Genomic DNA, 16,699 nt, shown 5'->3' on the forward strand with positions numbered 1-16,699 from the left:
GGGTTGAACAAAAAAACGTTCGTAGTGGTGCTGCCTCTGCACGTCAAGGGTTAAATTCTTGTCTAGGCAGTGATGGCGAACTTTGGAACTAACTTTCCCATGATGCTCATGCACTCAGCAGTGTAGTTGAGCATCATGGGAATTGTAGTTCCAAAACATCTGGGGTGTCAAGGTTCACTGTCGCTGGTCTAGGAAAAGCGGCTTCACGTACCTGAGCCTCCTCTCCCCGGCAGCCTCCACTTTATGCTTCGATAGTGGACTTTCTTCGGCGTCATGTCCAGTGTAGGAATATGGGCTCTGCATTCAACTTGATAGCATAAGGTGTCAGCCTGATGGAGCATAAAAGTTGTGGGGACTTGCAAATTGGAGGCTCCTGTGATTCTTTCCCCATTCCCCTTGCCCTAAATGGCCATTTCACTCTTGCAGTGCAGGAGAGTCCACTGAATTTTTGTTTTTCTGGAGTCCAGCTTGATGGACTGTTGCTACAGACTTTAAAGTAATTGTAAAGTCTCATGTGTGTTTAAAAAAAATAAAATAAAAATGGTTGCTTACCTGTTCTGTGGACTTGCACAGAACAGCCCTGTTCCTCCTCTTCTCTGGTCCCTCTTCAATGCTCCTGGCACCTCCCCACAGCAAGAAGCTAGTATGTGGGCACCTGAGCCAAGTCACAACTGTGTCCAGTCAGACAGGGAGCTCCGACACGACCTGGCCCCACTCCTTCTCTCCTGATTGGCTGACTGGCTGACACACCAGCGGCACCATTGTATCCCAAGGCTGTCAAAGCCAATCAGAGTCCCGGATGGCTAAGATACTCATGGACATTGCTGGAGAGCGATGTGGCTCGGGTAAGTAATTGGGGAGGCTGCTACACAGGTTTTTAGCAATGCATAGAATGAAAAACCTTCTGCCTTTACAACTCAAGTTTTTAGGATGTTTTTCCCCAATTTGAAATGGGGAGCTTGAGGAAGTTATCTTGGACTGCTCGATTTTAAAATTGTTTTAGGAAAACTGTTAAAGGAACTTGGTTGAATGGGGTTTCACATTAAAAGTGAAATAGAGGAAGCCCAGTGTCTGAATTTTTAGTTGGTTACTAAAATTTAGTATTCTATATTTATGCTGTGAAAAAAAATCGCTAAAAAAGCCACAGTAGCTTGATCTGCTGGTTGCTGATCAGAGCTCTGACCAGGAGTGGTCAGTGCTGGGAATGTAATCCTGAGCCCTGACAATGGCAACACACTTTGGGCAAGACCCATTTCTGTGCAGCCATGTATATGCATATGGCTGATGGGAACGGTTTAAATTCATTTTACATGCAGATTTGGTACCATTTGTGAATACTTGTACAAAATATTCCAAATATTAGAAGTACTTTGCAGCAGCTTGCAATAAGTTTTTTTTTTTTTTTCTTTCCTTAGATGGAATTGTCAGTACTATGAAGAAGCAATCTGGCCCTGCATCAGTGGCTCTGCGCTCTTTGGATGAGTTTGAAAAATTTGTTTCAGATTCTGATGCCTCAGTGATTGGTGAGTGTAAATCTCTCGGCTCTTTATAAAAAGGTCTTGATGACGACGAGCAGTCTGAGACCAGTGTATATGTCCATTCTGTTGTAGGCTTCTTCCGTGATCTCTACAGCGATCCCCATCAGGAGTTCCTGAAGGCTGCCAACACTCTGAGGGAAAATTACCGATTTGCTCACACTGATATCGATGAGCTGGTGAATAAATATGACTCAAATGGAGAGTAAGTGCATCCGTCTGACTTGCAGAGAATTTATGGAACAGAAGTGGATTTATATAAATCCATGAACCTTTTATGTTTTTTTTTTTTTTTTTTCTAGGGGTGTCGTTCTGTTCCGTCCACCTCGTCTTGCAAACAAGTTTGAAGATAACACCGTCTCCCTCCCAGCAGATGAGAAAATTACATCGCATAAAATTAAGAAGTTCATCCAGGAGAACATGTAAGTCATTTTGGTTTTGTAGAATTGTTTTTCCAGATACCTGTTTGGCAGCTTAGGTTGTCGCCATACTTTTGCATCCTGCTTGAGATCAGATCCTACCCTTAGAGCTGAAGTCTTGTAATTGGAGAAAATTCACCTTTGCAGTTGGGCCAGCACACTACATGAGTGAAATGCTAGTCTAGTGTATTACTCTATCAGTCCTGCTCCCTTGTGCCCAAAGCTACAGTCCAGCAAGTCCCTTGGTGTCCCCACATGCAGTACAGACCTATTAACCCCGCATTGTACACAAGGTGGGCATCCAAACTGCCTGAAGCCACTTGGGCCTCATGTACAATGCTGCTGGTAAATGGCCATTTAGGAGCAGTTGGGCTTTTTTTTATTTTATTTCCCCCCCCAACTGCTCCTCTGATCTCTCCTGTTATCTTATCAGTACATGTACACAGAGTGGTTTCTAGGCAGTTGAGCTTAGGCTTTTTTTTTTTTTTTTTGGAACGTGAAAAAAGGGTTCAAAAACTGAGTTTAGAGGCATTTTAAGTGCTAAATGCAGTAACTTGCATTTAGCTGCGTTTCGTTTACATATGTTTTTAATTTTTGGCTTGTGTGCATATACATATCTACATGGCAAAATGGATGTAACGTGGGTTACTATCTGTCGAGTTAAATGGTTTAGGAGGTTGTAAAAATGTCCTGTGTACATGAAGCCTTAGAGATGATGGCAGTGAAGTGATCGCACAAATGGAGTGTGCTACTGGAATGAGGATTAAGTTAAATGAATACACCTCATTCCAGCGCCCCTAGATTAGACAAGCATGTAGTGTGGAGGCAATTTTGCCCAATTCCTGGAGCTCAGCTTTATGCAAACTGGACATTGTAAAATCAGCAGTAGCGCTAGCTTGGAGCGGTTTTACAGCTGAAAAACACCACTTAAAACCCACTAGTTTTGGGGGGGGGGGTGGTTTTCCAGCCAGAAAACACCCCTGACAAAAACTAACAGCTTAGGATAACATGCTGGGGAGTCGACTGGCTGCAGAATAAGAACCTGAAGCCAAAAAACAGGCGCTGTACAAAAGGCCTTAAAGTTTACTGTAGAGTATTTTAGATGGTGTGGTAGGTTGGAGGTTTATTGCATTTTGTTCCCCTGCTAGATAGAGAAGAAACTTGACATCTCTGAAAATATTTTAATAGTTTTTTTAGTCCATTAAATCTCCTTTGCTCAAATTAACATGAATAGAGAATGAGACTATGTTCCAATCCACCTCCCATCTCTCACCTAGTGCATTGGACCATATTCTACAATGTCAATGGTGCAGAGTCCCTTTAAACAGCTGGGATACACTATAAAAGATCAGACTTCTTTCCTTGGAAAAATCAGACTAAGGAAATTCCCCATAGGATAGCTCTGAGAAAAAAATGCTCCTGTTTCTAAAAAAAAAAAAAAAAAATAAAAAATAAAAATTAGTAATAAAAAGCTTCCAAAAATAGCTCATCCATCAACTGGCAAATTGGAGGGGTTGCTCACAGCTCGAGCCGGCTGATATCGGTGATGAAATCATCCAGGGCATGAGGCCGGAGTACGCTCTCTCCTTTTACACTGACAACGCTCTGCGGTTTTGTATGCTTTTAGAGTAAGTTTGTAATGAAGATCAACATACGATTTGCTTTTAGAAACTGTGCTCTGTTTTTCCTTTTGAGGTTTCTGAGAAGGAGTCTGATCATTATAGCTTTTCCCAGTTGTTTAACCACTTCAATACAGGGCACTTTCGCCCCCTTCCTTCCCAGCTAAATTTTCAGCTTTCATCGCTCTAGCGCTTTCAGTGACAATTGCGCGGTCATGCTACACTGTACCCAAATAAAATTTTTATCATTTTGTTCGCACAAATAGAGCTTTATTTTGGTGTTATTTATTCAGGACTCCGTTTTTTATTTTTTGCGATATAAGCGCAAAAAAAGCGGAAATTTGGAAAAAACTATTTTCTATTTTAAAAGAAATCCAAAAAAATCGAATTTTGTCATAAATTTAAGCCAAATGTATTCTGCTACATGTCTTTGGTAAAAAAAATTCCGTTGAGTGTATAATGGTTTGTGTGATCACGTACATGTGTGCAGATAATCATTGGGACGTGTGTGTTTATACTGTGTGGTGTGTTGTGTGTTTACACTAGACTGATGATCAGTGAGTAAAAAGCTGTAAAAAACAGCTCATACTCACTGATCATCAGCCGGCTGCAGCGATCTGCTCTCTTCAGCGATGACTTCTGTGTGAGGAGAGGAGCCGATTGCCTAGCAACCGGCTCTTTGTTTACATCACATGACGGCCGTGATTGGACACGGCCGTCATGTGATCAGGAGGGCCAATCACAGAGCCCTCCTGCCGATCTGAGATGTGCCGTGTCCGGGTGACACGAGCACATCGGGATCGCGCCCCTGCGTGGGCACGATCCCGCTCCTTCTGAAGGACGATCAGGAACGTCCTATCAGAAGTAGACGGCTCCCACCTGGCCGTATATGTGCATTGGCCGGGTGGGAAGTGGTTAAAGGGACTCTGAATTATTGGCCTTTAAAAAAAAAAATTCAATGCTGAAGTGTCTGCTGGAGTGAAACATTGTCTTACATTTGTCAACATTCATGTTTATTTTGATCATCAAAGATTGATTTAATGGAGTATTGGAATGTGTGTGTGTGTGTGTGTGTGTGTGTGTGGGTGTTTTTTTTTTTTCCCTCCCTCCCTCCCCCCCCCTCATCTTTTCCTTCCCTTCCCTTCCCTCCCTCCCTCCCTCATCTTTTCCTTCCCTTCCCTCCCTCCCTCCCTCCCTCCCTCCCTCCCTCCCTCATCTTTTTCCTTCCCTTCCCTCCCTCCCTCCCTCATCTTTTCCTTCCCTTCCCTCCCTCCCTCCCTCCCTCCCTCCCTCCCTCCCTCCCTCATCTTTTCCTTCCCTTCCCTCCCTCCCTCCCTCCCTCCCTCCCTCCCTCCCTCCCTCATCTTTTCCTTCCCTTCCCTCCCTCCCTCCCTCCCTCCCTCATCTTTTCCTTCCCTCCCTCCCTCCCTCCCTCCCTCCCTCCCTCATCTTTTCCTTCCCCTCCCTCCCTCCCTCCCTCCCTCCCTCCCTCATCTTTTCCTTCCCTTCCCTCCCTCCCTCCCCTCCTCCCCCCTCATCTTTTCCTTCCCTTCCCTCCCTCCCTCCCTCCCTCCCTCCCTCATCTTTTCCTTCCCTTCCCTCCCTCCCTCCCTCCCTCCCTCATCTTTTCCTTCCCTCCCTCCCTCCCTCCCTCCCTCCTCCCCCTCCCTCCCTCCCTCCCTCCCTCCCTCCCTCCCCTCATCTTTCCTTCCCTTCCCTCCCTCCCTCCCTCCCTCCCTCCCTCCCTCATCTTTTCCTTCCCTTCCCTCCCTCCCTCCCTCCCTCCCTCCCTCATCTTTTCCTTCCCTTCCCTCCCTCCCTCCCTCATCTTTTCCTTCCCTTCCCTCCCTCCCTCCCTCATCTTTCCTTCCCTTCCCCCTCCCTCATCTTTTCCTTCCCTTCCCTCCCTCCCTCCCTCCTTCCCTTCCCTCCCTCCCTCCTTCCCTTCCCTTCCCTCCCTCCCCTCCCTCCCCCTCCCTCCCTCCCTCATCTTTTCCCTCCCTCCCTCCCTCCCTCCCCTCCCTCCCTCCCTTCCCTCATCTTTCCTTCCCTCCCTCCCTCCCTCCCTCCCTCCCTCATCTTTTCCTTCCCTTCCCTCCTTCCCTTCCCTCCCTCCCTCCCTCCCTCCCTCCCTCATCTTTCCCCTCCCTCCCTCCCTCCCTCCCTCATCTTTTCCTTCCCTTCCCTCCCTCCCTCCCTCCCTCATCTTTTCCTTCCCTTCCCTCCCTCCCTCCCTCCCTCCCTCATCTTTTCCTTCCCTTCCCTCCCTCCCTCCCTCCCTCCCTCCCTCCCTCATCATCTTTTCCTTTCCCTCCCTCCCTCCCTCCCCTCCCTCCCTCATCTTTTCCTTCCCTTCCCTCCCTCCCTCCCTCCCTCCCCTCCCCTCCCTCCCTCCCTCCCTCCCTCATCTTTTCCTTCCCTTCCCTCCCTCCCTCCCTCCCTCATCTTTTCCTTCCCTTCCTCCCTCCCTCCCTCCCTCCCTCATCTTTTCCTTCCCTTCCCTCCCTCCCTCCACCTCCCTCATCTTTTCCTTCCCTTCCCTCCCTCCCTCCCTCCCTCCCTCATATTTTCCTTCCCTTCCCTCCCTCCCTCCCTCCCTCCCTCATCTTTCCTTCCCTTCCCTCCCTCCCTCCCTCCCTCCCTTCCCTCCCTCATCTTTTCCTTCCCTTCCCTCCCTCCCCTCCCTCCCTCCCTTCCCTCCCTCATCTTTTCCTTCCCTTCCCTCCCTCCCTCCCTCCCTCCCTCCCTCATCTTTTCCTTCCCTTCCCTCCCTCCCTCCCTCCCTCCCTCCCTCATCTTTTCCTTTCCCTTCCCTCCCCCTCCCTCCCTCCCTCCCTCCCTTCCCTCCCTCCCTCCCTCATCTTTTCCTTCCTTCCCTCCCTCCCTCCCTCCCTCCCTCATCTTTTCCTTCCCTTCCCTCCCTCCCTCCCTCCCTCACTCATCTTTTCCTTCCCTTCCCTCCCTCCCCAACTCTCCACTCCCTCCCTCATCTTTTCCTTCCCTTCCCTCCCTCCCTCCCTCTTCTTTTCCTTCCCTCCCTCCTCCCTCCCTCATCTTTCCTTCCCTTCCCTCCCTCCCTCATCTTTTCCTTCCCCTTCCCTCCCTCCCTCCCTCCCTCCCTCCATCCCTCCCTCCCTCCCCCTCCCTCATCTTTTCTCCCCTTCCCTCCCTCCCTCCCTCCTCCCTCCCTCCCCATCTTTTCCTTCCCTTCCCTCCCTCCCTCCCTCCCTCATCTTTTCCTTCCCTTCCCTCCCTCCCTCCCTCCCTCCCTCATCTTTCCTTCCCTTCCCTCCCTCCCTCCCTCCCTCATCTTTTCCTTCCCTTCCCTCCCTCCCTCCCTCCCTCCCTCCCTCCCTCCCTCCCTCCCTCATCTTTCCCTTCCATCTTCCCTCCCTCCCTCCTCCCTCCCTCCCTCATCTTTTCCTTCCCTTCCCTCCCTCCCTCCCTCCCTCCCTCCCTCATCTTTTCCCTTCCCTTCCCTCCCTCCCTCCCTCATCTTTTCCTTCCCTTCCCTCCCTCCCTCCCTCCCTCATCTTTTCCTTCCCTTCCTCCCTCCTCCCTCCCTCATCTTTTCCTTCCCTTCCCTCCCTCCCTCCCTCATCTTTTCCTTCCCTTCCCTCCCTCCCTCCCAATCTTTTCCTTCCCTTCCCTCCCTCCCCTCATCTTTTCCCTTCCCTTCCCTCCCTTCCTCCCTCCCTCCCTCCCTCATCTTTTCCTTCCCTTCCCTCCCTCCCTCCCTCCCTCCCTCCCTCCCTCCCTCCCTCCCTCATCTTTTCCTTCCCTTCCCTCCCTCCCTCCCTCCCTCCCTCCCTCCCTCCTCTCTTTTCCTTCCCTTCCCTCCCTCCCTCCCTCCCTCCCTCCCCATCTTTTCCTTCCCTTCCCTCCCTCCCTCCCTCCCTCCCTCCCTCCCTCCTCATCTTTTCCTTCCCCTTCCCTCCCTCCCTCCCTCCCTCCCTCCCTCCCTCATCTTTTCCTTCCCTTCCCTCCCTCCCTCCCTCCCTCCCTCCCTCATCTTTTCCTTCCCTTCCCTCCCTCCCTCCCTCCCTCCCTCTCCCTCATCTTTTCCTTCCCTTCCCTCCCTCCCTCCCTCCCTCCCTCCCTCCCTCCCTCATCTTTTCCTTCCCTCCCTCCCTCCCTCCCTCATATTCTTTCCTTCCCTTCCCTCCCTCCCTCCCTCCCTCCTCCCTCCCTCCCTCCCTCCTCCCTCATCTTTTACCTTCCCTCCCTCCCTCCCTCCCTCCCTCCCTCCCTCCCTCCCTCATCTTTTCCTTCCCTTCCCTTCCCTCCCTCCCTCCCTCCCTCCCTCCCTCCCTCCCTCATCTTTTCCTTCCCTTCCCTCCCTCCCTCCCTCCCTCCCTCCCTCATCTTTTCCTTCCCTTCCCTCCCTCCCTCCCTCCCTCCCTCCCTCATCTTTCCTTCCCTTCCCTCCCTCCCTCCCTCCCTCATCTTTTCCTTCCCTTCCCTCCCTCCCTCCCTCCCTCATCTTTTCCTTCCTTCCCTCCCTCCCTCCCTCCCTCATCATTTTCCCTTCCCTTCCCTCCCTCCCTCCATCCCCTCCCTCCCTCCCTCCCTCCCTCCCTCCCTCCCTCCCTCCCTCCTCCCTCATCCTTCTTCCTCCCCCTCCTCCCTCCCTCCTCTTCCCTTCCCTTCCCCCCTCCCTCCCCTCATCTTTTCCTTCCCTTCCCTCCCTCCCTCCCTCCCTCATCTTTTCCTTCCCTTCCCTCCCTCCCTCCCTCCCTCATCTTTTCCTTCCCTTCCCTCCCTCCCTCCCTCCCTCATCTTTTCCTTCCCTTCCCTCCCTCCTCCCTCCCTCATCTTTTCCTTCCCTCCCTCCCTCCCTCCCTCATCTTTTCCTTCCCTTCCCTCCCTCCCTCCCTCCCTCATCTTTTCCTTCCCTTCCCTCCCTCCTCCCTCCTCATCTTTTCCTTCCCTTCCCTCCCTCCCTCCCTCCCTCATCTTTCCTTCCCTTCCCTCCCTCCCTCCCTCCCTCATCTTTTCCTTCCCTTCCCTCCCTCCCTCCCTCCCTCATCTTTTCCTTCCATTCCCTCCCTCCCTCCCTCCCTCATCTTTTCCTTCCCTTCCCTCCCCCTCCCTCCCTCATCTTTTCCTTCCTTCCCTCCCTCCCTCCTCCCTCATCTTTTCCTTCCCTTCCCTCCCTCCCTCCCTCCCTCATCTTTTCCTTCCCTTCCCTCCCTCCCTCCCTCCCTCATCTTTTCCTTCCCTTCCCTCCCTCCCTCCCTCCCTCATCTTTTCCTTCCCTTCCCTCCCTCCCTCCCTCCCTCATCTTTTCCTTCCCTTCCCTCCCTCCCCTCCCTCATCTTTTCCTTCATGTTTTGGATTATTGAAACTGTATTATGGTTTTCTGCACACAGCTGGTGATTCTAAAGGCAGAAGGTGTGTGTGTATTTTTTTTTATCATCTAAATGCATTAAGATGAAACACCTGTGTGCAGCAGTCCCCCCTAATACTTGAGCCCCCATCTTGATCCAGCAATGTTGCATGAGTGCCTTGGTAATCTGGGACTATCCCTCTTGAATGGCTGAGGGAGGAACATGGAGTGCTGTAGGGACCCCAGAAGAGGATCGGGGCTGCTCTTTGCAAAACCATTGCACAGAGCAGGCAAGTATGTTTTAAAAATGAGAATCTTTAAAAAAATTTACATAAAAAAACAAAACAGGCATGTTCTTGAAGAGAAATGCAATATTTTCTGCAATAAAAACTTGGCAGCATATTTAATCTCCTGCAGAATGTAAACTGAGCTGCTCATGCACAGCGTCAGGTTCCATTTCTGCCATGTACTGGGACCAATCAAGGCTGCCAAAGGCCGGCACTTAAGAAAAAGCCAGGGAGAAGATGGGGTGAGGGACCTCAGAGGCGTCATATCATTGAAATATATAGGTCAATTTTTAGTTCTGCTTTTAAAGGCGCTCTTATTGAGGGGACATTGGTCAAGATTTTATTTCTATGTGAAGGCCAGCCTGAGCTAGTTTGGCTGGGCTTTTCCTCTGGGTCACAGGAGTGCAATTTTCTTTTTGTGTTTTGCACTCCTGTGACCCGTTTTCAGTGGGGAGCTGTCGTCTCCAAGAGCAGTGGACTTGTGGCAGTCTCAGCGAGCCGCTGAGGTGGCCACTTCTGGCCCCTCCACAACTCAGTGCTTCAGTGAGCGTGGAGGAGCAGAGCAGCTGACTGGCAGCAGCTCTCCGCTCGGAGGTGAGAGAACCAAGGCATTGCCTACGCTCAGTGAAGAGACGGCTGGGTAGCTGCAGCATTGGTCTGATGCTGCATCCACCTAGGTAAGTATGAAGCTTAAACAAAACCTATCTTTTTAGAGGTCCATCGTTTATAAAAAGAGAGAACTGTGCCTTGTGTATGGAATGCCAGTTTTTAAGAGCAAACTCCCCATTCTAGGAACCCTGTGCCATTGCATATCTCACCTGTTAAGGAAATGGTCATGTCACATTTGTGTAGTTTATAAATGGCTTTATTTTTTTCTTTCTGTAGATTTGGAATCTGCCCTCACATGAATGAAGACAACAGAGAATCAATCCAAGGAAAAGACCTGCTTGTGGCCTACTATGATGTGGACTATGAGAAGAACCCCAAGGGCTCCAACTACTGGAGGAACAGGTGAGCTGCTGTTTTATAGTGCAGGAAACATCTTCATATCTGTTAAGATACACAGAATTGCGAGATTACATTTCCTATAATTGCCAGATCCAGGTAACACGTGCTCTCTGGTAAGATAAATATGGCAGGAGCATTTGATTAAAAACCAAATAGGATTGCCATTGATTCTCCTCCCTCTCCCTTATAGGTCATAAACGGCGTGTGGGTTTGTTTTTGTTTGGAAAGCCAAGATTGCATGTTGGCAGTTTGCCTTCGCCTGCTTATCTGACTGCCTTATCTCAATGGCTGGCATTGTGTGCTATCTTTATCAGCTAAGCTTACTAAATAAAGCTACAAGAAGTAGTGTTGTAATATTGAGATGTATTTGTCTTGAGATGGTAACATACACTTTAAAATGGAAGTAAACCCTTCCAAACAACTTTGACCTACAGGTAAGCCTAGATTAAGGCTTACCTGTAGGTCCAAGTAATATCTCCTAAACCTATATGGTTTAGGAGATTTGCCCGAAAATGGGCACCGCTGTCTACGGCGCATGCGCCGTAGACAGCGGCGCGCAGGCGCACTAAATGCGGCAAGTCCAAGAATGGATTTGCCAAATTTGTCTACTCCCGTGCGCATGCGCGGGAGTGACGTCATCGCGGCTCCGGCGAATGGCAGCGTCGGAGCTCCGAGACGCGACTCCCGTGCGCATGCGCGGGAGTGACGTCATCGCGGCTTCTCCGCTGTCATTCGTCGGAGCTGCGAGAGACGCCACAACCAAGATGGATGCGGCGGACTACAGGTGACAGCGGCGACTTCGCTGGCTCCTGTGTCAGGTAAGTGACACATAATGAGCTACTATGCGATGCATAGTAGTCCATTATGCTTTACCTTTGCAGGGAAAAAAAGAGGAAGTAAACCCATCAGGGTTTACTTCCTCTTTAACGTCTGTCAACCAGTAAAATTCAAACTGAGCACACAATCGGCACATTTATCTAGGGTTTGTTTTGTTTTTTTACTCCAGTTTCCTGCTCTGAAAATGGATTTAAACTGGAATGCTCATAATGTAGCTTCATCTTGTTGAAAATCAGAACATACAGAATTGTCTATGCCGTGTTAAAGAACACATTTCTCTTATGAAAAATTTACTACAACTACTTTACTACCTCATGAGGTTCCCTGGTCATAATGTCAACGTATTGGCTTTTCTGGCGTTAAAGTGGAAGAACAGCCTAAGACCATTATAAAAAAAATGTTCACTCCACCCTCCTACCTATTCTGCCTAACCTGTATTTGTAATCCGATCTGGTTGTGACCACGCAGTTCCGACTCCCCTTTGTTAGGCAGTGGCTGCTGAAGAGAAGGGAGCACTGAAAACACCTGAGCATGGGTGGATCTCAAGGCTCCTGGAATTCCCAACTGATATCTGCTCCCGGAGCTACATCATGTGACCAGACTGGAGCAGATTAAAAATAGGTGTACTATTTTGTTGTACCCCCCCCCACCCCCCTTGCCGGGTAGGAGGTAGTGAGGGAATGTGTGCTCCAGCCTTGGATGTTCCTAATGTCTGATGTGTAATAGTTTCTAGTTGACGATGATGGTAATGAAGCCAGTGTGGTATTTATAAAACATTTCAGGAGTTCAGTAATGGCTGTAGGCAAGTATATTTAACCAGAGTGGTTGAAACAAAATTGGGGAGTGGGATTTGTTCCCCCCACCCTGACATTGTTAGGTTGCAAATATTTCATGCATAATTTTGTGAATAGAAACCTTTGTTTAAAACACTTGTAAACACAATTCTTGAGATTGTGCTTAGCAGTTAAAGATCCTTCATGTAAAAGGTGTTGGTCAGATTTGATTCAACAAGTATTGGTCTTTAACCACTTCCCGACCAGCGCACGACAATGTACGTCGACAGAATGGCACGGGCAGGCATATTGGCGTACATGTACGTCCAATATTCGTTGCCGCCGTGCCATCGGGAGCGCGGCGGCGCGCTCCCGCGCTGGTCGGGACCCCCGTGAGTCCGGTCGCGGGACCCGCGGACTCGATCGCCGCAGGCATCCCTGTGATCGTCTCACGGAGCGGCCGAATGGAGGAAATGCTGTATAAACAAAATTTTTCCATTCTGCCTAGCAACTAGTGACGCTGATCTCTGCTCCATGTGATTGGAGCAGAGATCAGTGTACACTAAATGAAAGCCCAACCCCCCCACAGTTAGTAACACACCCCTAGGAACACTTAACCCCTACACTGCCACCCACTGGTTAACCCTTTCACTGCCAGTGTCATTTACACAGGAATCACTGCATTTATATAGCAGTGATTACTGTATAAATGACAATGGTCCCAAAAATGTGTCAAATGTCCGATGGGTCCCCGACAATGTCGCAGTCACAATAAAAATCGCAGATCGCCGCCATTACTAGTAAAAAAAAAAATAATAAAAAATTATTAATAAAAATGCTATAAAACTATCCCTATTTTGTAAACGCTATAACTTTTGCGCAAACCAATCAATAATCGCTTATTGCGATTTTTTTTTAACCAAAAATATGTAGAAGAATACGTATCGGCCTAAACTGAGGGAAAAAAAAGTTTTTTTATATATTTTTTGGGGGATATTTATTATTACAAAAAGTAAAAAATAATGCGTTTTTTTTCAAAATTATCGCTCTATATTTTTGTTTATAGCGCAAAAAATAAAAACCGCAGGGGTGATCAAATACCACCAAAAGAAAGCTCTATTTGTGGGGAAAAAAAGGACGTTAATTTTGTTTGGGAGCCACGTCGCACGACCGCGCAATTGTCAGTTAAAGCGACGCAGTGCCGAATCGCAAAAAGTGGTCTGGTCTTTGACCAGCAAATTGGTCCGGTCTGAAAGTGGTTAATGGACTGTCTGTCAATTTTGTGCATCAGAGACCTGGAAAATTTCTGCTTGTTTGCCATACTAACTAGCCTTTCTTTCCAGGGTAATGATGGTTGCAAAGAAGTTTCTCGATGCCGGACACAAGCTCAACTTTGCCATTGCCAACCGCAAATCCTTTGCACATGAGGTGTCGGAGTTTGGTTTGGATGCCAGTACTGGTGACCTGCCTGTTGTTGGAATCAAAACCGCTAAGGGAGAGAAATATGCCATGCAGGAGGAATTTTCGTAAGTGTCAATTTTAATGGGCCAAAGACTTCAAAGTGCTATTAAAGTAGAACGGCAAAACTTATTTTGTTTTGCATAGTTGAGGCATTAGAACACCTGTCAAATTGTATTGCTGTCTGTGCTCCTGTTGGGGAGATTCACCCCTCTATTTGTCCTGTTTACTGTTATTGAAAGTAATAGAAAATACCAACTTTTGGGATGTTCTCCAGAAAAGTAAGGGGGTAAACCTTCCAATTGGGATACCAAGGAATTCCTTTAATTTGCAGGGATTTCCTTTCTTTTTATTTGGGTCTGGGACAAGGAGTGAAGGGAAATATTGACTGTGACAGTTTAAAAAAATAAATAAATCTGACGGCATATAACACTCCCTTGCGCTATCCAAAATGGAAATGTTTTGCCCAGTAGTTCCACTTTAAAAGAATTTCGCCTTGCCCCACATCAGGCAGTTTGGAAAAGTCAGACACGTGCACACAGTGCAGCATAGGCATGTCTATTTCTGCTTCATGCACATCACTGTCACAGAATGCAGGCTCAGGACTGTGGAAATGGGTCCTTATTGTCAAAGGAGTGGGTGAAGGGGATATATCTACACTACAAGGCTGAATGCTGTCATTCTGCGGTGGATTATTGGACAGGAAGTTGGCTATAAAGCTTATTGTATACAAGATGGTATGTCATTGTTTCCTTCACTATTTAAAGCTGATGGTGTGTGTGCTGTAAAGATTAACGGCAGTTGCTGCCACAATTTGTGCAACCTGCCTGCGTTGTGAATGGAGACTATCATTCAACTGCTCCTCCATTCACGAAAACCTTGTATGAAAGTAGTAATACAAGCAGTATGAATGAGGGCAGAAGGGCAGAGTGAGCAAGTGGTGCAACTTCTCAGCAGCGGTTGTTAAGTTTTAGTCTAGTCAAATGTCTCCTGCACGGTTGTGCCAAAGGGCTTTTGGATCCTACCATAGCCCTGTGGCACATCTCTGCATGCACTAAGCCTGGGTGATTCTGGAAATCCCAAACTTCACCATGTTTTTTGCATGCTCAGAAATAAAAAATTTTTAATAGGACAGGTTATCACAAGCTTGAGATCTACGAGTACAGTGCAGTAGTCTGACATGCTGATCGTACCTTTGGTGTTTTCATGCATTACCGATCCTAACCAGTATGTAAGAAGCAATGCAGATCAAAACTTTTTTTTTTTTTTTTTTTTGTTTTCCCTCCATAGTCGCGATGGGAAAGCATTGGAACGCTTCCTTCAAGATTACTTTGATGGCAAGTTGAAGAGATACATGAAGTCTGAGCCAATTCCTGAAAACAATGATGGCCCAGTCAAGGTGAGGGCAACTGTTTGGTATCGAAATACTGGACCACCCCATGCATGATGGTTAGGAGCCCATTTTTATATAGTAACCCTTTTACTGCAGCTACTGGATCATGTCCAGAATCACCCCCAACCCACCCTGTCTGATTCTGCATCAACTTGCCTTTCGTGATGCTTATCCAACCTTTACTGCTTGGTCCAGTGTTTTGTTCACAATGTGATAAGAGTTTTTAGCAAGTGTAAGAAATGGTTACACCCGAACATTTTAACCTGTGCACGCCGATGTACTTCGGCAGAATGGCACGGGCAGGCATATTGGCGTACAGGTACGTCCAATCTTTAACGCCGTCCTGCCATCACGACTGCGCCAACGGCGGCGCAATCGCGTGCCGGTTGGAACCCCCGTGAGTCCGGTTGCAGGTTCTGCGGACTCTATCGCCGCAGGCATACCCAGGATTGTCTCACGGGGCGGCTGAATGGAGAAATGCCGTTTGTAAACAGCATTTCCCCGTTCTGCCTAGCAACTAGTGATGCTGATCTCTGCTCCATGTGATTGGAGCAGAGATCAGTGTTCACTAAATGAAAGCCCAACCCCCCCCACAGTTAAAAAAAACACCCCTAGGAACACTTAACCCCTACACTGCCACCTACTGGTTAACCCCTTCACTGCCAGTGTCATTTACGCCGGAATCAGTGCATTTGTATAGCATTGATTGATGTATAAATGACAATGGTCCCAAAAATTTTATGAACCCTAACTTTTGCACAAACCAATCAATCGCTTATTGCGATATTTTTTTTTTTTTGAGGGGGGGGGGGGGGGGGGAATGTAGAATGTATCGGCCTAAACTGAGGGAAAAATGTTTTTAAATATTTTTGGGGGATATTTATTATAACAAAGTATGTGTTTTTTATTTTTATTTTTCAAAATTGACGCTTTTTGTTTATAGCGCAAAAAATAGAAATCGCAGGGGTGATCAAATGCCACCAAAAGCTCTATTTGTGGGGGGGGGGGGAAGGACGCCAATTTTGTTTGGGAGCCACGTCGCATGAACGTGCAATTTTCAGTTAAAGCGACGCAGTGCCGAAAAAAAAAGTGCTCTGGTCTTTGACCAGCAAAATGGTCCGGGGCTGAAGTGGTTAAAGTCCACCCCAAAAACATTTGAGCTCTTCACATGTAGGAGCATACATGCACATGTCAAAGTGACCTCACCTCTTATTTATCACTCAAATTTATGGTAAATATATTTGTGCCCTACATTTTAGATTTTTTTTTTTTTTTTTTTTTTTATAAAAAATTCATTTTGTGAGTCAAAGCCTTTCTTGGTTAATCGGGCTTTTTATTTTTATTTTTTTTTCTCACTGAGGAAATGTGAGCCTATAACTTTTTTTTTTTTTTTTTTTTTTTTTTTTTATAAATGTGCAGCAATGCAGAGAAACACTTGGCAAGCTTATTGACCAACCTATTCATGGTTGCTAAAAATGTTCTGTTTGCCATAAACTGCATACAAAGTTCTCCTGCGATGGAACTGGGTCCCGGGCCGGTTAGCGAGCTCAAACCAGTCCTACAGTGACCAATGCTTCAGCGGGTGTGGCAAACGAGATGTTGTAGTACATATCTGGTGGTCCTGTCCCCGCCTCATAGGGTTCGGGTCCAGGGTGTTTGGTCTGCCCTTGCATACTAATTTTTTTATTTTTTTTTGGTAAGGTGGTTGTGGCTGAAAACTTTGACGAGCTTGTAAATGATGACAGCAAAGATGTTCTCATTGAGTTCTATGCTCCTTGGTGTGGACACTGCAAGAACCTGGAGCCCAAATACAAGGAACTCGGAGAGAAGGTATGAACACTGTACAGTTGCTGGTATGTCAGTGGGTGGGATGGCGGTTATGTATGTCTTCCATGTGGTTGTAGATCACTTTAATAAAACATTAACACATTTTTAACAGCTGGCTGAAGATCCAAACATTGTTATTGCCAAGATGGATGCCACAGCCAATGATGTGCCGCCTCACTTTGAAGTCAGAGGGTAAGAACACTAGTGTGCTGAG

The 16,699-nt window shown here is 47.8% G+C and overlaps 1 protein-coding gene across 1 annotated transcript in view; it reads left to right on the forward strand.

Annotated features, from left to right (window-relative positions):
- Positions 1–16,699, forward strand: part of PDIA3 (protein disulfide isomerase family A member 3) — a 31,029-nt gene that overhangs the window by 12,002 nt on the left and 2,328 nt on the right. Inside the window, exons 4-11 of the mRNA XM_077472018.1 lie at positions 1,416–1,523; positions 1,611–1,740; positions 1,838–1,957; positions 10,075–10,200; positions 13,151–13,333; positions 14,556–14,664; positions 16,360–16,488; positions 16,598–16,677. Coding sequence (XP_077328144.1) covers positions 1,416–1,523; positions 1,611–1,740; positions 1,838–1,957; positions 10,075–10,200; positions 13,151–13,333; positions 14,556–14,664; positions 16,360–16,488; positions 16,598–16,677 — 985 coding nt within the window. The remainder of the gene's footprint in view (positions 1–1,415; positions 1,524–1,610; positions 1,741–1,837; positions 1,958–10,074; positions 10,201–13,150; positions 13,334–14,555; positions 14,665–16,359; positions 16,489–16,597; positions 16,678–16,699) is intronic.

Source organism: Lithobates pipiens, unplaced genomic scaffold, assembly GCF_037356315.1.
Source record: "Lithobates pipiens isolate NorthernLeopardFrog02 unplaced genomic scaffold, aLitPip1_a1.2 Scaffold_8, whole genome shotgun sequence".
In the NCBI taxonomy this organism is placed as follows: Eukaryota; Metazoa; Chordata; class Amphibia; order Anura; family Ranidae; genus Lithobates; species Lithobates pipiens.